The sequence below is a fragment of the Emydura macquarii genome, unplaced genomic scaffold (genome assembly GCF_026122565.2).
Source record: "Emydura macquarii macquarii isolate MOO-44397 ecotype Brisbane River unplaced genomic scaffold, CSIRO-AGI_Emac_v2 contig_2676, whole genome shotgun sequence".
In the NCBI taxonomy this organism is placed as follows: Eukaryota; Metazoa; Chordata; order Testudines; family Chelidae; genus Emydura; species Emydura macquarii.
This window is the reverse complement of record NW_027132813.1, coordinates 43339026-43360421: the sequence shown is the minus strand read 5'-3', so window position 1 is coordinate 43360421 and position 21396 is coordinate 43339026. Positions and strand designations below refer to the sequence as shown.

The following is a 21396-nucleotide window of genomic DNA, read 5'->3' as shown; positions in this document are numbered from 1 at the left end:
TGGTAGAAGTGCACACAAACTTTGTACCAATGTCCCTGTACTCCATTGGGTCTCAGAGATACAGGGATTCTGCAGGACACATAATATGCTTTTTCCGTGAAGGAACACACCCCACTATTCATTGAGAAATTTAGAGGGAATTTCTCAACAGGGAAACCTTCAGAGTTTTCTATTCCTACTTTTTTGTTTGTGGAGGGGAGGGAGTGGGTGTTGTACAAAGGCATAGCAGTCTAAGACTTCACAGTTTTCTAGATTTGTCTCTGATAATGATCTTAATTTGGCAAAAATAGTTTGTTTAGCATAGTATACAGAAATCAGCAAATAACTGCTTAGTGTGATATGCTTAGTGTGATAACTTTTGTTATGTTACTTTGTGACCAAATTGATACAATCAGTTCTTCTGGAAGGGAAAGCAATATGATTTTAGTCTTCTTCATAATGAAGGACAGTGATTCCCCCTTCTTCACTGCTTAAGAGGCAAGTGTAGAATTCCAGTGGTGTGAAGGTACTGTGAGGCTGAGAGACTGGGGAGATGTACACCATGCTACGACTGGAAATCAAGATGAAAGGAAATACAGTAACACATTCTATTGTAAACCTTAGGTGTGTCTGACAAATTAGAAGGGTGGAGTTGCCTGGGAGGGGAATGGATTGGTTTATTGAACCACTCAAACCTTACCTTCTATGGAACTTTGTCTGGCCTATTCCAGCCATTGCTAAGGGAAAATCTGTACACATTTTAAGCTTCTGGGAAATGGCCAACCAGTGGGAGTGTAAAAGACAGAAATATGTTACTTCTGGAAACTGATCAATTTGTGGGCATAACACATCTGGGGAAGTGGGCCTCTTACTCCAGATTGGGTTTCAGGTACAAAAACAGAGGTCACGTTTTTATCAGTTGAGCACTGTCTTGCATACTAAGTGTGCTGTTGTTGTTACAAAAACATTCTTCAAAGTGTTGAATTTTACTTTCTATGCATCCTTCCTCCCTGCAGAAATGCCATCCAAAGGATATGTTAAGGCATTTGTATGTATTTTTTTAAATAGACTCTAAATTCATACTGTGCTTTACGTGATGTTGTCCTTCTACTCCATCTCTATACCCCTAGTTCACTAACATAAAAATTCTTTAAAGAACTGGGTACTCGTTCTCTTGTACTTCAGAGGGATAACAGTCTAGGTCTTGTCTACCGTCTGTTAATATTATAGTTATCGAGTTAAGTGACAACCTGTTTTCAAAGTGATTAAAAAAAAAAAAATCCCAGCCAAACACTATGGTTTTGTGCTTGACAAAGAAGCAGTTGAAATTCGTGACCTGAAAAGTAATTGCCTCCTATTGGATATCTTATTAGTGCACTGCAGATGCAGTCTACATTTTTAATTCCTTAACTGCTTTTTTTGCACATCAGTTAGGAAAAGCAAAACACATTGTTCTGTACTTATTTTTAAATTTTATTCAGCAATAAGACCAATGCCTTTCATACTTAAGTGTGTATGAAAAATTTGTTACCATTTTATTTATTTATTTATTTTTAAAAGCTGAATACACATAGCATTGGATCAAGGCACATACAAGACTGGCCAAAGGACGTATAATGCACTTTGGTTTTCATTTGAAAAAAATAAATGATTATGGCAACAAAAAAGAGTGGCTTGGGTTTTAAACTTAAGTACCTCACAGTTATCTTACAAATTTATTATGAAGCTTGTGGAAAATTGTGACAATAATGGGCAGTATTCCTGACTGTAGTGGAAGTATATTTAGGATTGGGAGGATCAGGATTGGAAGGATTTGAATTTTATTGGTAAATGTCATTAAATCTTGAGTTCACAGTACACACACAAATCGATGAAAAATATTACCACTGATAATCATAAAAATTTACAGATAGGCAAAGTAAGAAAAATGCTGCTAGATAACTTATTAGAGTTTGATTTAAGGATATGTATGTTGTATATTTTGATGTTTGAATCTGAATGTCTACAGTCATTAAATAATTGATTGACACCCCCGTTCCTTCCATTGTTTGACACAAATCCTATAATTTTCCTGGAAACATGAAAATGTAAATCAATAAAAATCAGAAGAAATGCTTAGAACCCATAAATTTGCAGAACTGTGAAAATTTAAATAGATATAAATTGAAAAAATGCTTAAATAAACATTATCTGTTGAAATATAAAAAAGAAAATCAAATTCTGCCAAGTCTAAAGTATATTTAATACACTTGAATACTGTTTGTTTATATGCTTTAGAAGTAAGAACGATATTTCCATATTTAGCAATTGTACAATTTATCCATTTACCATCATGTCTCAAAACTGGTTGAGGCCTTATTTTAGCTCTTATTTTAATCTTGTTCATATTGATATGTTTTCTTACGTGTGGAATTAGCAACATATTTTCTGTTCAAGTGCAACTACTAAAATTTTCCTCAAAATACCTACCACCTATCATCATGTTCTCTATAATAAGTAGACTTACTGATTTTTGAGAACTAAAATTAAATGTACCCTTTGGTTTGTGATGATAGTGTATTCTTGAAGCCTCATGAGGAGTTTCATTAAGTGCTAGGCCTCAAACTTTTGCTTTCGTGCCAATATCATGCAGATGATAAATTTGCTTATAAAAATTCATTTCACTGTTGTTAAAATGGATATATCCAGACAGCTGATATTGCCCATTACCACGCACATTTTTGTTTATTGAATATTGTCGTGGTTTACAGAGTTAATTATACCCAACATTATAGTTCTAAGAATTTTTGCAACCACTTTTTATCTCCTCAGTCTGCCAGGTTTAACATTTTATTAATACCAAAGTGAAAAATGGCCTGTGCTTATACTTACAAGGATCTTAAATGAATGCAAAGTCCTGATTGTTCAACACAGCAAGAAAATTCACTTTCACAGTCAACAAGTCATTTTACTCAGTAGAACACAAAAGTTAAATGGTCTGTAACTTCAATATTAGCAAGGAAAATACAGTACAAATTACTAAAAAATACTAAAATAGAGAATTGTGGTCAGGTATCCCCACTACATTAATCGCAGGAGTAACCTGAAATTGGAAACTTTTAATAAAAAGTTCTTAAATATAAATTATATGGCAAATGTACAGTACATTGCTTTTTCAGTCTTTTATCCAGTGTCTTGCAGTAGAACAGCAACCTTTAAAGTCACTCTTTCCTTGTTGGAAAAACAAACCGAAGTCCATTATTTCCTTCAGTATCATGAATGTGAATGATCTGAATCTGGTATACCACTGTCTCTGTAGCTTCTGTTACTACTGCTTTCACTGTGGTTGTTTTTATACAGATTCATTCCATTAGGTGAGAATATAGTATGTATTACGAACTCCTCCTTTGACACTTGGTCATTATTTATTGGTATCATCTGAAAAGAAGTCTCCCTGATTTCTAGGATGGAGTTGTCCTTCTTAGTTCCAGCTTCAGCATAATCATCTTTTCTCCTCCGTCCTTTGCTGTATGCACAGTTCCTTGAAAACAAGGATCCATTTCTATGGACATACCAGCACACTAAAGCAAGCAGTGCTATAGCTACTAGTGCCACTGCACCACCTATGATGGCAGCCAAAGGTAAATTAGAATTTTTGTAAGGTTCTTTCTCTTGCTCTCGGTTTAGGGTTGTTGTAGGATTGTACATCTTAAGGGGTGCTGTTTCAGTCTCTATGCAAACAGGGGTTTCATCAGACAGATAGATGTTACTGGTTTCCATGGGAACCATACATACACGGTATGGTGACTCTGGCTCAAGGGCTGTAAGTAGGTAGTCACTCCTGTCTCCTGTAACTATTGTTTCAGTTATAGATCCAAAGGCAGGGCTGTGACCCATTTTAAGCCAACTCAGTCTTAAAGCAGTCATTGGTAGTGCAACGTCCCAAGAAATATGAATGGTCTCGGTGCTTACAGATTTCACAATGATTGTAATGATTTTCCGTACCGGACTTGCTGTGGTTCTGTAGTTTCTATTTAGATTGGGAATCTTTATGTCTGACTGTTTGGTCACAGAAACTGGCCAATGCTCTTGAGCAGGGAATAATGTGTTTGGTATTGCAGTAGTAATTTGGATGGTGCTTACAGTACTGTCATCTTTACAATCAAATAGTTCTGCGCTGAGATCCTTGATAGCCATTCCACGCACTTTCTCTGGTGCTTGACACATCAGTCCACGTACGTTAACTTTTAAAGGCAATGACTGAAGCCAGTCACGTACCCATTTCATTTTGCACCCACAGTACCAAGGGTTGTTACGAAGAAACAATTGAGTTATGTTGTCCAGGTCATCAAAGATACCCTGAGGTAAATTACTTAGATTGTTATTGGACATATCTAGTCGATACAACTGCCTTAGGTAAGAGAAAGCATTAGGTGGTACACGATTTATATGATTTTCTTGAAGATAAAGCTTTCTTAGGTTTGTGCCTGGCAAATTTACTGGAGCAGCTGTAAGGGAATTGCGGATCAATGACAGTTCTGTTAGATTGACTAGATTCATGAAGACTTTGTCTCCTAATCCATGATTGTTTAAAAGATTTCCATCTAAAACCAGACGTTTTAGATTTGTAAGATCTTGAAGGGACACCTCTGAAATTGTGGAAATACGATTATCATCCAAACGTAGCTCTTCTATCGTTTTAGGTAAACCCCAGGGAATGGTGCTAAGGTGATTTCGAGAGAGAAAAAGTAGTCTGAGATAGATATTGTCCCGGAAAGCTCCATCTTCAATACTAACAGCGGAAACTGAATTATCATCCAAATGCAATTCTTCCAGATAAGGAATTTGTGAAAGCGAATCATAAGTAATGGTCCTTATATTATTTTCCTGCAAATGCAGTTCTTTAACATACTTAGGGAGATTGGTAGGGAATTCATCTAAACTGTTGTGATATAAATATATTCTCTCTACCCGAAGCAAGTTTTTCAGATCTGAAGGAATCCCAGCGTTATTTATTTGATTGTTCTGAAGGTAGAGGGTGGTAGCATCCTGTGGTATTCCTGTAGGAATTGATGTCAATTCACGATCGTTACAATAAATGAAACCTGCATCACAGCGACACACCGATGGGCATGATTTGGCACTGACCAAATGAGGTGCCATTTTAAGCAACAGCCCTATCTTAGTCCAAATTAGGAAGATGTTCCAGGTTACTCTGATCATGGTCAGGAACAATGAAATCTGTACACAGTCTAGTTTTCTGGTCTTCAACGACCTGCAAAAAGAACAATATTATGCAGATTACTAGTGAAGGAACTAAAATGAAAACACCACTTTGAAATTACAGATGACATCTAAAATATGTGTGTTGTGAACTTGAAGAGTTTTAGCTGAACTGAGGAACAGTTTACTTTCATTTCTTATAGTAATTGTGCTTAGTTTTGGTTTATAGGTTTAGCATTATACAGTAATTTGAATATAACTCAGCTATGTTTGATTTGTACATTATTTCTTTAAATAAGAAGCATCCTTCTAACAAATACTACACATTCTGTGTGTAAAGAAAAGAAAGTTTGTTTTCAGATACCTTCATTTCCATCTAAGATATTTGTTTCTCTTGGAAGCTTACTTCAAGGCAAAATCTTGTCTAAATTTTACATTCAGTTCCTGAAAACCATCAAATAACTTTTAGATCAGCTGAGCCATATATAGGTCCTTTAGAGATCAATAAAACCCTTCCTAAATACCCTTTCCAGAGCATCCTAAATGACCTTTTAAATGGTCAGAATGTGAACAGAAGAATAGTGACCTAATACAGCCTACTCAATCTTTGATCTGCCCCATATTGTTGTAATCTAAGTACAATAAAATAATTTTTTATGCTGTTGCCCTTGATATGTTAAAAAATAATTGGAATGTTCAAAAGTGTGAGACCCAAGGAGCTAGTATATGCTTGGGAAAGGTTTACATAGCTGCTAGATCTACATTTTTCCAGATGATTGGATGGAATATTTCATTACATGCTTAATTTAATGTTTAAATATTTGTCATTCTCGAAAGTCTCCCTACTAAGCAGTATGCTAATAAGCAACTTATTTGACAGGTTTACCCACACTGTCTCATCTTATTAATTCAAACTGTGCAATGTAGACTCTATACATGAACTATAGAGATTAGAACTGGACTTCGCTGGTAATATTTGTTCGTAAATTCTTATAAAGTAATTAACATTTTTATAACTTCTAAGACAACATAATTCAATTATCATTGTAGTTAGGGTAATGAAAATTTATAAGATCATCAATGCATTATGTGAAATCATGATCTCCTCTCTTGCAGATTTATTAATTAATTGCATTTTGTTCTCCCAAACTTAAAAAGAAATACGCATTGATATTGCACCTACCTTATTTAAAAGTACGAGTAAATTCTGTGCTTGTAAAAGTCCAATACACATAAATTTTTACCATGGAGAATGACTTTTGGAGTCTTACAGTTTATTCTGTGTAGCTGGTCTTCCTTGACTGTGCTTACTCAAGTGATCTTTGTGGTAGTATATGCTTCCTGACTAATTCCACTGTATTCAGTGAGCATTCCAACAAAGGCTTATCATGGTACATAAGTACACCAGGTTGAGGAGAAAAAAAGCTTCAACTTCCTGCAACTATGCAGGAATGAGAATTCTAATGTTTTCTTCAAATAAAGTCTGTGCATGAAGAGTCTCTTACTTTTTGTTTAATGCCCTAAACAAAAATTGATTTCCTTGTATTTCTTACAAACTCTTCTGTGTAGCATAGTAGTCAGAGATAGTAACTTCAGCTCCACCTGATGGAAACCATTCATTATGCTGAAAGTTGAATGATGATAGCCTCTTCAGGAGGTCATAAAAATGGGGAGAGGGTTCTGACCAAAATTATCCAAGTATGAACTTTGTACAGTAGCTACATTCTGATAAATCCATACCTGCTGTGAAAGAAATGCTTCCAACTTTCACTTCTGAAAGCTTGCTCAGAATTTCCAGTGCAGAAAGTATTTCCTGATGCTCTACAACCATATGAGTTATTTTACAATAGATTGTTTTTCTTTAATTCATTTGATTTTCTACTGAAGAAACAGAAACACGCTCATTCCTTCTCAAAACAAAAAGCAAAAAACTCCTCTTCTAAAGTGTCCTTTAATCTGTTAATTTCCTGTGAAAGTAAACACATTTTAATGAATAACAATAGTGAACATTTGCATACAAAGAAATGCTGATCTCTATTCTTAATACAAACTGAACTACATTTATTATTTACACAACCAATATATCTTGTTTCCTTGGTATGTTGGTAATTCAGCAAAATGAGTGGAATTACTAACAGTTAGACATTCTGCTGTCTCGTTTCACTTGTTGGGATTTTACTTTAGCCATTTTGTTATATTCGTCTCAGTATGAAAGTAATTGAAGTAAAGCTTTAATCAACAGACTGTAAAGAAATTATTCTTTTAAATTGTGACGTGTTCCTTTTGATTACAAAAAGAAGTCTAGCCTTTTTGAAGGCTTTGCATGCTACTGTTATCTCTGTTTTCACTGTTGCTAAACTGAGAGAACAGATTAATCCTCTTCTTGGTTTTAAATATAAAATGACAGAAATACTGTTCATTAGTTACTGTATGACAGCTGGAAAGGCTGGGTCAAAGTACTGTGTTAACATATTATCTCAATAACAGACACGGTATTTAGAATTTTGCCTTATTTCATCATGCAAGGATGGAGAGATGTTCATGCTTGTGGTGTGAGTTAAATGTATAATATAGGTTAAAATATGCAGTATTGTTAAAACTTTAAGCTATTTTATTGCATTTGAAGTATCTTGCTATGAGGTAATTTATTTAGAATCAGTGCTACACTGTAACAATGCAATTACAGTGCTAGGGAGTAAGAAATTTTATACCTAAAGAAAAAACCTTTGGTTTGGCTGTTCAGATTTCATGATAGAAGCATAATATCAGATTGTTTTAGACTATATTTTTCTGCCTGAATCTTGTCATCTCTACTTTGAAGGGTCTCCCAGTCAGATACTTTAGAGCAGTGGTTCTCATCCAGGGGTACACATACCTCTGGAGGTAGGCAGAGGTCTTCCAGGCAGTATATCAACTCATCTAGATATTTGCCTGTTTTTACAACAGGCTACATAAAAAGCACTAGCGAAGTCATACAAACTAAAATTTCATACAGACAATGATTTACTTATACTGCTTTATATAGTAGACACTGAAATGTAAGTTCAATATTTATATTTCAATTGATTTATTTTATAATGAGATGGTAAAAATGAGAAAGTAAACAATTTTTCAGTAATAGTGTGCTGTAACACATTTGTATTTTTATGTCTGATTTTGTAAGCAAGTAGTTTTTAAGTGAGGTGAAACTCGGGGGTATACAAGACAAATCAGACTCTTGAAAGAGTACAGTAGCCTGGAAAGTCCATATAGAGAGCATTAGTCTGACATGGAAATACTTGACCCTGAAATTTAAAAAAAATGTTGTAACTGCAGTTTATTTCTCCACTTAACAATTACATAGATTCCAAAAAGCAGAGCATCTGCTTCAGAATTACAATGTATGCAGAAGAATGGCTGCTGAGGTCTCCATTTTAATAAGCTGAGTAAAAGTAGAGTTGCTCATAGTCTACCATAAAATATTAGATCCAATCAGAGATTTGGTTAATTATTGTAGATATTAACATTTTTTTAAAGGGCAGCTTTGTTCACTTTTGAATCTTGAAAATGGAATGGTGTGGGGCTAATTCTGTTTTGTTACACTTGTGTAAATCAAATCTAACTATGGACACCCATCCTGAAGCATTCTGTTTGCTGAGGAGCAGTGCTATGTTCATAACTGTGGTTTCAATTCTAGGTGTTTTCTTTCCTTGCTTATTTCAGCAGTTGATAGTAATGAAACTATTGACTTGAACTGATAAATATGGCTATTGTTTGCAGTGGTGGTGTGGCTGTGTTGGTCCCAGGATATTAGAGAGACAAGGTGGGTGAGGACCAACTTCCTCTGAAGAGCTCTATGTAAGCTTGAAAGTTTGTCTCATTCACCAACGGAAGTTGGTCCAATAAAAGATACTGGGCCACTAGTCTCTCTAAATGCGGCTATTGTTGGAATAACAGAAATATTTTTATTTTTAACTTAAATAATGTAGTATGTGTTAAATAAAATATTAATATGGGGTACATTTTGGAATAATAAAAAAAGAATTATTAATGTTTCTTATGGCATTGATAACTGTGTTGCACATTGTTGTAAACTGGAAAATAAATACCAAAAATCCCAAAGAAACTGTCAGATGAAAAAGTGACTGTAAATTGTTTGGGTTTTTTTTGGCTTGTATTCCTAAATTTGTAATATATTAAATTAGCTAATCTATATAAAAATGAAATCCCCATGGAACTCATATGAAGTGTTGATAAAGGAAAAGCAATTATGAGAAAGGGCAGCATATGCTAGAAGGATGTGGGGGGAGGAGGGAGAGAAGGGAATACAAACTTGTTTAAAAGTACACTTTTGAAGTCTACTAATTAAAACTCTCTTCCCAATTCATTAATAAAAAATAGCAGATAATTGCTTTTAATTAGAACTTTTCATAGTAAATGTAGTGCTATGGTAAAATTAAACGGTAAAAATGTGTATCAATTAGTTTCTAAACATTTACTCCTGAGAGAGAAAAAAGTTACAAATTGTGTGGAGAAATGTATTTGTTTTACCTTTTCAAATTCTAAACTGTTTCCTCTTTGCTCCATTTGAAATGCAAATACTCGTTTATTGCCTCTATTGTACTACTGGCAATGTAGGATTAAACTGAAAACCCTAAAGCTCATTAAGTTCTTGGAATTTTTTATCCCTTCTCTGGAAATTACATCAAAACAAAAGAGAGGGAAAATATAGGTCTCTTTGGAGAAAAAGACACTGTTTCAAAAATATGGATTATGTTTATACCCCCTCCTCCCTTTACTTAAACGGAGAACAGTTTTCTTCAGGTTTTGATTGTGTTTGATATCTTGCACTTCCCTTTTACATCTGAAGCTATAGCTGAAAACAATGTTTCTGCATATCAAAGACTTTAGCGATCTGTCCACATAGAAGAGGGGAATCCTGCTGCCATGCTCAGACTTTGCTCTTCTTGAGCTGTCTCTACATATTCCCTGACATCAAGTCATTGTAGTTGAGCCTGCAGATTAAAGGAAAAATGACCCCCATTGGTACAGACATTGTGGCCGAGGTTTCCACAACATCAAATTAGGGGGTTTCATGGACCCATGGTTTTGAAAGAGGCTATTAATTTTGGGGGGTTAGGGAGAGGGAACCCGTAAGAAAAAAAGGGAAGGTTAAAATAGAATCTTTGTAAGCAAAATTATTTCTTCTTAATGCATAAATCAGTCTCTTTGGTAACAAAAGTAATATCTGGACAATGATGAATAGAAGTTTTAAGTACACTTAGTACTAATTTGAATATTTTAATGGCCCCCACTAACATAGAAAACTCTATTTTATTGAGACACTACTATCTGTGCATGTGTAATACAGCTACTGATAATGTATGAGTCCATGTACTTATTCCAACAGTGCCGCTACACTGGGGCAAACAAATTGCGCAGAAATCTTATTTTAAAATGTTCAAAGTAACTTGCATTATATAAAGAAATGTCCTGTGTCATGACACTTTTATCTATAAAAGGGAAACATCAAACCTGAAGTCTATATCATATTTAGTTGCATTCTTTCTGTATACAGGTAAAAAGTGTAAAGGTATACTAAAATGATGCTGGAACATTGTCTAAATTAATGCTAGCTTAAAAAAAACCACACAACTTTCTTCCAAACTTTGCTAAAAGCTGCATAAAGTCTAGAATTGTTTTATTTCATGTTAAACTTGATTTCAGTTTAGGCTGCCAAATCCTTTTTTTCAAAATAAAATTATTTAACCCTGTACTCTATGGCAGGAATTTGGTTACCATGAGAGTCTATGGTTTATTTTCCTCTAGTATCTAAAATAATGGTTTGATAATTTAGTAAGCAATATTTTTAGGCTATAAATGTAACCAAGATGACATCTAGAATTAACTCAGCTTTTGAGTAGAAATTGGATAGTTCAAACAATTTCAATTTCACAGTATCATTTCATTTACTTTATATTGTACTATTCTAAATAAATATATTAATAATCTGAAATGGGTGAGCAGCAAAAGAAAAAATGTTTAACTTGTTTTTTATTTGTAAAAGTTATTGAGTTGTCCATTGTATATGTGACCAATTTAGAAAGTTACATTAAATAACTAGTTTACAAAGGCCTTAGTTACTTTTAAAAAGCATGAAAAGTTTTTTAAAAGTGCACATAATACTCCAACTGTATGTAAAATAAAGTATAGGCATTGTTTTCTTGAATGTTCTACTCAGACTTAGTTAATAGTGACAGCAAAATGCTTTCTAAGCACCCTGTCTAGTAATTGAAATTTCCACGATCATCATATTTCAGGAAGGTGCCCCATTCTTTTGTTTAATGCTAGGCAAGCAGAAGGACCCCTATTCTCATGAGGGCCAAAGAATTTAAGGTTTTGTTGAAGTGCAAGTGGGCTTTTAGTTTGGGTTATATCTTTTCCTATTGAATTAGGCTTTATTTGCCTTACGGAAAATTAGTTTTAAATGTGTAAAACTATTTATTTATTCCACCCCCCCAGAGGCTTATAGTGAATGAACCTGATTCTTTTTCATGTTCCTCTGTTTGTAACACTAAATCAAGTTTCTTTAAAACAAAAATGAAATTTGATGGAGACCATATCTGTCTTAACTTGACTGGAAATGGATGATGATTATAAGGTTACTTTCTGCCTCTTTTGCATGGCATAAATTAGAAGCAAAATCAGTATTCATTGAGGTGGATGAAAATTGGTGTAAGAAATATTTGTGGGGTTTTTTTTCCAGTTAATATTTTCTGAAGTTTGTTTGTGCCTAGCATTTTTATCACTATTGACCTAAATCAGAAATGCCAATTTGCTGCTGTTAGCTTGAAAAGTTTGGACTATGGTAGAAGTGCTACTTATTTGAAATAAAATTATCTGCTTTACTTCTATGAAGGTTGCAGATTTGATTTGCTAAATTTTAAAACAGAAAAAATAGCACTTTGGAGTGGTGGGAGTTGTACTTTCTGAGCTTAATCAAATATGGCTTCTAGGTTTTCTTTTCAAAGTTGCTGCTAAGGTAACTTGTCCACATCTGAAGTGAAAGAAGAGAGAACAAATCCTGTCATTGTTTCTAAGTAAAACCAATTTTTTCCCTTGTTAAATTTAAGTGGAATGGTATCTGAAAGGGCTTTAACAAATTCCTTGCACTGAAGTTGAGACATAACAAGAGGCTATGTATATACAAAATACTGTTTAGCTGATAGATAAGCTTTAATGTACTGTTTCTTTCCTACTTAGATGATCTTTTTAGTTGTCTGTTTTGGTAGCTACTGACTGATTAAAGTGCTCTCCAAAATATAAAATAAATTTGGTGAAAATGTTCAACTAGTTTTGTGATCAGAGTTATCAGGTCTTAACGAGGGGGGCATATTTTGTAATACATACTATCTTCCTTACTAAAAGCTTTTCAGGGTACCAGTCTACTGTGATTATTTCAGCTACTTATAAAAATAAGTGTAAATACTTGTTGTATTAATGTTGCCCAGGCACTTTTGAAAATACCTGCATTCTTCTACTATGAAGGAGTCGTTAAGTAAAAACTTCAGAAATATTATCTATTAACATAAACGTATCCTGCTAGAAGGTGAAAAAGATGGCCATCTACCAGCTGAAGGAATTTTAAATTGTTTTAATGAAAAAGTGTGCAAACTAGTACAACAGTAATTTATCTGGACAGACATCACTGCCTGAAATCATAAGTTTCAACTAAAACTGTTCATTGCAAGGCTATTATTAAAAAAATGAATCAGGGACACATCTTTATTTGTTCTTGTTGTAAAAGGCACACATTGTCTTTCCAAAGATGCAGGCTTGCTGTGAGTTTACTACAGAGTTTTTGCCCACTGGGGGGTGGTACACACTACAAAAAGTCTGCTTTTAAGAGCCACAAGTCAGATGTTTTTTGCTGCTGTCCAGTTTTCTCTGCTTTAATTACAACAAAGCCTCCTGTTGAGAAAAACAGTGGAGGCCTCCAAGGGAATAAAATCACTCTTTGAAAGATTTTCCTGAACTTTACTTCCCATGTTGAGTTCATTAATCATGGTGTTTATCTGGTCATTCTCAGTGAGAATGTGATTAGAACTAAACAGTATGAATTTAAGAAAATTTAAGAGATCTATTTAACATTTTATAAAAGGGGTCTGTGACAAGGGGTGATCACGGTTTCTGGGGGAGGGGTAGGCTACAGAATAAAGAGGAAATGTGCCTTTTAGAAGTAGAATAAAATTTTGAGGAAAATTGAGATTCTCAATAATGGAATTAACAACAATGGCTATATTATTTATATTTTCAGTTAATTGGCTTTTTATAAACCAGGACTGTATGGTACCTAGTAAGTTTTGAATCTGAAATAATTTAAAACAAAGGTGAGGGCTTTTAAACTGAAGTGTGATCAAAGGTTTTTGGACGAAATTAAATGAACCTTAAGTTTTTCAGGTTGAGGGGGGGGAAAAACCCCAAAAATTGACCTAGCAAGTCAGAGGTAAGTGATGTATGTGGTGTATATTGACAAGAAAAATAGATATGTATCTTTGTTTTTTAGAGCAGACAATTTTTTTCTCCTTACTTAAGTTGATATTTGCATTTTTCATCCTGACACAAAGGTTCATTAAGACTCTATATCCTGAGGCAGTAGATGGTGAACATAACTGGAATTTCTGTCTGGACATTATAGCCTAGCAAAGAAAATGGGGTTAAAGATAATTAATAGCTTGTTAAAATCGGATAGCTGCAAAAATTTTTTTTTTTTTTTTTTTTTTTTAAACATGGTCTCATTTAACTACTGAGAATTTATGGTAGAATAGGAATATCCATATTTTTTTTTATTTCCAAGAGGTAATTAGGGAACATAACTTGCATCTTGAAATCAGTGTGACACAGTTTCTTTGTAAGAGCAACTTTAATTGTGGAATGATTCTGCATTTCCCTAGCACTGATGTATAGAAAATGTTCAATTGTACATTGTGAACTGACCAGAATTAATGTGTTCAAAAAGGGAGAGAAGTGACTTATGTTCGAATCAAATTAGTAATCTATGGCTAACAATACCCTTCATTAATTAGTTAATTATATGCATTCATTTTCACTGTAAGACATTTGTAACACTGTAGCAACTTTGCCTTGATGTGTCCAAGATGTGCTCAATCAAACTGTTGGCAGTCACAGACAGTAAAAGTTAGCGTAATTTAAATAAAATATCTGAAATACAAATAGCATCCTCTTTTCACTGCATGTTAGTTTTTGACAATGCTTTATTGACTTAGGTCTTAGAGTAATGCTAGCTGACTCAGAAAAAAATATATTTGGATGGTAAAAATCGTTCCTGGATATTAAAACAACTTGCTTATATGTAATAGCATATATTATGCACTTTTAGAAAAAAAGGCAAGTAAAATTAATAACTTACTGAGGAACAGGCACAAACAGAACAAATTTTATTAAAACTAGACATATCAGGTCCATAGAAATGAGTATCAGACAACTCTCATAATTTTCCTCTTTTTGTTTTTAATGTTGTGGTTTCTAAGAAAATCAGGGCCTGTTGCATTCTTTCTTAACATGCATGCAACCATTTTGTTCAACACATAGACCACTGGGGATTTTGTGTGATGTGTGCAACATTTTGTGGGGTTTTTTTAACTGAAAAAATACCTTTTCACATTGTGAATATATACAGTCATGGAGAAAAAACAGTTTTCAAGTGAATGGATAATCCGAATACAATGTAACATCAGAAGGATTAATTTTTTAAAATTATTTAATATAGCAATCTGGTCCCATTGCACTGCCCTAAAAGCTTAGCTTTGTTAGTTTGTCTCACTAGATTTGTTGAATTAACATGCAGGTCACATTCTACATTTCTCCAAGCAATGCATTTTGGCATTATACTGGGGAAGGAATATATTTTTAAACCATATCCTTTCTCTGCTGAATGAAACAGTTAAAAAACTCAGATACCTTGTTTCAGAATTACAGACTTGTGGAATAGTAATGCAGGCTTTAAAATCTAGGTGTAGCTGTTTGTTTATCCTTCACAAAAGACTGTAAGTATACAAAAGCAGATCTTGCTGTGAGCAAGATATTTGTTCTTCATGTACCGAATACTCATGTGCTGAAGGATCATTGATTTCCTTTCACTGCTGTAAAAATGACTATTAAGGGGATCATACCGCACATGCAGTACTGGCTAGGGTTGGAAAATATGATTTTTTTAAAAATTAGTGAGGTATCTATAGTGTATTTTCTAGTATTTGGTAAGAGTAATATAATAGAGTCTCCAGCTTAGCAATGTTTGCAAAGATTGATGCTAGTATACTGATTGAAACTATTTGTTGCTAAATATGAACCATGTTTTATAAAGAACTTCTTATATTTGTACAGCACTGTAGAACTGCATTATAAGCTGCATTTATCATCTTTATACTGATCTCTGATAGTAAAATTTTGTCTTGTTGCACTTGAGAAATTCTCAGTGGGGAAGTAAAAGATAAAACTTTTGAGGAAATTAGGAGAAATCAATGAAAACACTTACCTGCAGAGTGGGAAAAAGAATTCCTATTTACAATGCAGCAACAGCCGTTATTCCACTTCGAATGGTTATGCGAAGTAATAAAAGCCCTTATTTCAGGTCCAGTAAACAAAAAGCAAGAGCAAGGAATAGCAGTTATGGTGTGAGCTTAAACTGTGTCAGATCACTTCTCCTATGCTGAGAAGGAGTGAGAGAGGGAAAGCATTCCAGTTACAAGCACACAGCCCACCTCAAAGTCTGAAGTTAAAGCTTCACCTAACAGTGGCTGAATAAAGAGGTGATGTCATAAATGGGCAGGCCTTATCTTGGCTCTTGTTTAGTGAGTAACTGGATAAGCAGATGGACAGGGAATGTGCATTACCAACACTAGAGGGAGTAGAAGGCAACTACAGCACAATCTGCCAAACGTGAAATCTTGGGCAATGCTATCAGTATTTATCAGATTGATTATAAACCTAACACTTTTAAGATTTATTCAAGTCAAGTTCCTTTTAAAATTATTATATTTTCAGAATCTGATTTATAACAGTACAGAAAGAGTGGGTGAATCTCTTATTTTGGTAGATATGTCTTTTCAGCAGAAAATGGGAAACTACTGTTCTTACTCAATGGAAACAAATGTTAAATTTGTAAATGAGATGTAATTGTATAATGAAAGCCAACCACATTTTTGAGTCTAAATGAGTAAAAATAAAATAAAATGTTAACATAATTTTTAGATAGAGATTCAAATAACATTATCGTCGGAGAAACAGTTGAATATTCAAGAGCTATAGGTTTCAAACAAAAAGTTTTTGAATAACTTTTATTTCCCTTTTATAACCTGTTTCATTTTGTGACTAAAAAAATTCGTGAAATCTCATTTGAGACATCGCATTCTGGTATGACTTTGTCGCAATTGTATTGTAGATTTGGATTTCTAGAGACTCAGGGAGAGTTCTGAAGTAGTTAAATGCTCAGAAAATGTTTTTGTATGTATTAACTAGTGTAAACAAATGATACACCTCATAAAATAAGGAGGGAAGTCATTCCTATGTTGAAACAAATATGGTTTTTGATTGTGTTGGTTTCATTCAAAAACGGTGGGCATGAAGTAAGTCATTTGATGAACAATAAACAACTGCTGGGACCCTTGGAAGGTCATGTTGACATAGGAATCATGAGAGATTATTCATCTCTAGTTTTGAATAATGTTTCTTTAAAGATATTAGTATTGTAAAGTCCATGTTAAATTAGTAATGGAATAATTGCTTTTCTTGTTATCCTCTAAAACACCTATTTGAGATACTTATTTTAGCTCGTAAAAAATTCAGATGAGGACAAATAAGGCACTGTAAATATTTATCTCTTTTGTAATTGAGTGATAAGTAATGCCGTTTAGAAAATAAATTTGCTTAATAATTTCTTCCTGCAGTGTAGTTTCCTTTTACTAGTAGCTTATTAACTTGCACAAGTGCTATTTGATTTAGCATAGCTGACATTTCCCATTGTCTTTTTAAATTTCCCTCAAAATATTTGTTTCCTTGAAGCCAGTCAATTGCTGTCTCCCACAAGTATTTGATTATATTATCTTCATTAGCTTCATTTAGTTTATCTTGTCTGTATGCTTGTTTGTTATAGCTGTTTGACTCTGGTATTCACCAGCAAGACTAGGTGATATCAAAGTAGAAGGCAAGCTCGTGATAAGGGCTATGTTGACCTCAATTGTTCAATGATTGCACTTTTTTGTGGCATCAGAGGACAGCAAAGCCAAGCTCCGTTAAGTTCTCAAGAGATCTGGATTTCTTAAAGTCTAAAGTTTATGGAAACCACTAGGAACTCAAGAAATTATCAACTTATCACTTACGTTATTTAAATAAGGTCTAACCATAGAACTGAACTTTCTAGTTATTTATTTTTTTCGTAAAAAGAGATGTTGTCCATGTACTTCATGCTACATTTTTAAAATCTTCAAAATTCATTTTTTGTAAACATGAATTTCCCATTTAAATATATTGTTCATTACCAGTATTTGCTGTGCATGATTTTGATGTGGTTGAAATATGGTACACATTCCATTTTTCTTTAAATATGGAAAAAAGCTCTGATAGGAATGTTCTCAGCCTTTTATAAGGGAAGGAGAATTTTTTCCTATATTTCTTGAATTCCAGTGCTCCTTTGAATAAAGTAAAAATATGCTTTATTAATATAAAATGAACTATAATGTTATGAATAAAAACTTGGCAGAGAAAATAATTGAGATAATTACCTATTTAAAAAATATTCTTAGACATTCATCTAAACATTTTACCATATTTTCTCTAGGCTGATTTATTTGTTCACGGTCAGCAAATTCCCCAGCAAAATAGCAGGTAAAACTGTGTAATACTAATTTTAACTGTTCATAACATCTCATCTCAGTGTGGTAACTGCATTGGGTTTTGGCCTTGGCAGAGCTACTTGCGGCCTCTTATGCTCAGCAATCATACTAAGGATTGTTTCACTTATACATTTATTCAGGCAATTGTATTACAGTATCTCTCTGTTCCGTTGTCATGCAAAACAAGACTATTGAATGTGGTAATGCACAGTAGATTTTGAGCTGTTGTGAATATTCTAAAAGTGTTTCTTAAAACTGAGATTCCATTAAGATTAGAAAAGCATCTTTAAAACATTTTGTATTCCTACAATCTCTGAAGTCTAGCCCAGTTTTATCAATCAACAGGTTGTGATGCATGTTACAGCACATCACTACTATATCTTAACATGCACCTGTGGGATGTTCATAAAAGATATAGAGTGTACGTTCAACTATCTTTTTAGCCTGTGAAGTCTGGCCAAATACTGAATGTAGTAGTAGAAATTGGAACAAATCTTCCTGAACAATTCCAAAGAGTATTTGAGAAATAATTTGATTTTACCAGGTCATTGCTGCCTTAGATTACTAAAAGGTTTATTTAAAATGCTATAATGAACTTATTTTTATTACTATCTTTTTATTTAGACTCCTTAAATTGGTTATTTAGGAACATGAGTAGCACTTCAAATACTTTACACAACAAACTGTTGTAGCTTAACAACTTGATCATTTGTTTGTTTTTAAAATGCAAAAATTCAAGACCTTGATTTGGAACTCTCTTAATGGTAGTGGAGCTACTTATTTTAGGAAAGGGTGTATGCATTGCAAGTATATGAAAATTTAGAAGTATAATGAGTTATAGTAATTTAATTTCTTTGTAAGTTAAGAGTAGTTTGACAGTAGGGAAAATGGTCTATTTGCCTATATTCAGTGTATCAAAATCATTATGACAGTGAGATTAGAAATTAAACCTTTTGGCAAATCTATAGGGAAATTACTTTTTGGAAGATGTGTGGAAGTACTAAAGGCCTAAAAGTCTAGGAAATGATCAAAGCTAAATGGTCATAAATTCAGAATACTCTGTATTCTATACTGTTCATAACAAATTATATCATACAAGTGTGTAGTTCATAACACATATGCATGAATTACATACAGGGTTCTGCAATCGTTCATTCATCTTGATCTTTCTCCATTACCGCCATGTAAGGTATACTATCAAGCCAAAGTGATAACTCTGCATATTTTTAGCACCCTGCTTGTATTGATGAGAGAGAAAGACAAGCTTTTGAAGTAGGTCCAGGAAAAGATATTACCTCAGTCACCTTGTCTCTTTAATATGCTGGGACCAATGTGGCTACTTCTAGTGGGAGAAAACAGACCCACCCTGTAGAGCGTAAGAAAAAAATGAATCACTTCATGTTTAGGAGCTTCTCACAAGTGGCACTTGCTGAGTGTTGAGAATTGCTCTTTCAAAAACTCAGTGAACTGATGTGAAATGCGGTGTTGGAGTTGAGCTTATTGAGCCAGGTGCCTAATGAACAGATCAGCTTTAAAGGCACATTGGAACAATTTCTAGAGTAGCTTGCCCCCATTTGAAACAGGGAATATGTTAATTTGTAGTGACACTGAAGGAAAGAAAAGTAACAATTTAAGATGTAATTTCTTATCAGAAGAATGTCACAATGGTAATGAATAATATACATAGGTATTGCTTCACAACAAAATTGTTTTGCAATTTATAAGCCTATGATATGTGAAGTGAATCTTACTTCAAATTATGTGAATTGTTTTAAAATATAGTTTGAAAAAATGGGTCCTTCAAAAGTAAGCAAATTGCTAAATATTGTGTGCAGTTTCAGCGTTGTACATATGAGTAACCCCACTGAAGGCACTGCAGCAGGTCTAGATTTATGCCCGTTGTAATCAGAATGTGGCCCAAAGAGTAGAAGATAATCCATAGTGGATATGATAAAACATGAATAAAGAAGACTCTTAAATATATGTGCATTTTCCTGGCAGAGTAACTTATTGGATATAATTGTCTTGAGTTTAAATACTCCTTTATGTTTATTTAAAAGCCAGAAGAATAACCACCACAGCTGTCTTTTTCATTCCTTCCTCCTGTCCACACTGTCTTCTAGTTTCCTTAATAGCCCTGGGGAAAGGCCTCATCAATTCAGAGGTGCCTCTGATGTAATCCTGTCCCTCTCTTCTTCTTCCCTAAGGCCAGTAAGAAAATAAACAGTGGCTGCTTATCAGATGGTATCCTACTGACAAAGAAACAAGCTTATTGACTGTCTAAATAAAAGCAAAAACCGTACAACTAAAATATAAATGGTAGGGTTTTTTTTACATCAGACATGGTAGAGTTGATACTGGCCTTTTTCATTGAGAACACAATGAATAAAATAAGATAAAACAATTGAATGGTTTTCTTCAAATAGTATTTGTTACAAAATAACTTAATGGTCCCATAATTGCCCCAGTCCTGAGCGTTATATTAGAGATTTAAGAAATCATTTGTAAAATGTATCTTAAGTTATTTGCATATTAAAAAAGCATACCAGTGTCTTGGATAGCTTGTCCCATGTACAACATGAACAAGCTAAAATAAACACAATACAGTTAAGAGTCTGTTCCCTAAATTAGGGCTTGTCTACACTTACTCCTATTTCAAAGTGCAGTAGATCAAAGTGCACTGGAGAACTTTTAGTGTGTGGTAGAAGGGTCCAGATGGACAGTTAGTGTGAGGCACACTACAGCAATGTAGCTTTACACCCCAGCTTACCACCTACTGACTGTTCATCTAGTCAAACCTTCAGATAGCTTAGTTTCTCATTTCCTTGCTTCAGTGGTTTTGTATTTGGAAGGGATATAAACTTGGTTTACAACCAGAAGTGTGCAATCTCTAATTAAAAGGGATTAGAAAGAAATTTCTCCTGAGGGCAGCTTACTTCATAACTATAACTGAAGGGTTTTTTGCACTTTCCTCTGAAGCACCTGCTACTGGCCAGAGGCAGAATTTTGGAGTAGATAAACTGACTTCTGGTCTGATCATTTTTATGTTCCTAGTCAATTTCACTTTTATTATATTCTAGATAATCTGGCTTTCAGGTTCTCCTACACTAGCACAGTGCTGCAATATTTTATTTTCAGATACTGCAGAAGAATGCTCATGTGAACAAAAATGATTTCCCTTAGCATGTAAAAATGTCTTTTAAACCTTTGTATTGTCTTGTAGTTTTGTAAAAGGGTATAGATACAGAATTGACATTTTTGGGCCAAATTTGACCCAACACTGACTCTCTTAAAGTACCCTTTATAAAAAACACAAAAAAGCTCC

The 21396-nt window shown here is 33.9% G+C and overlaps 2 protein-coding genes across 5 annotated transcripts in view; one reads left to right on the top strand and one right to left on the bottom strand.

Annotated features, from left to right (window-relative positions):
* Positions 1-21396, top strand: part of MACROD2 (mono-ADP ribosylhydrolase 2) — a 1226284-nt gene that overhangs the window by 174762 nt on the left and 1030126 nt on the right. The window lies entirely within an intron of this gene.
* Positions 1456-6467, bottom strand: FLRT3 (fibronectin leucine rich transmembrane protein 3). The gene is made up of 2 exons (XM_067564668.1): positions 6365-6467; positions 1456-5233 (listed from the first exon to the last, which is right to left on the bottom strand). Exon 2 carries the CDS (start codon positions 5179-5181, stop codon positions 3232-3234), a length of 1950 nt encoding a protein of 649 aa, XP_067420769.1. The 5' UTR covers positions 5182-5233; positions 6365-6467; the 3' UTR covers positions 1456-3231.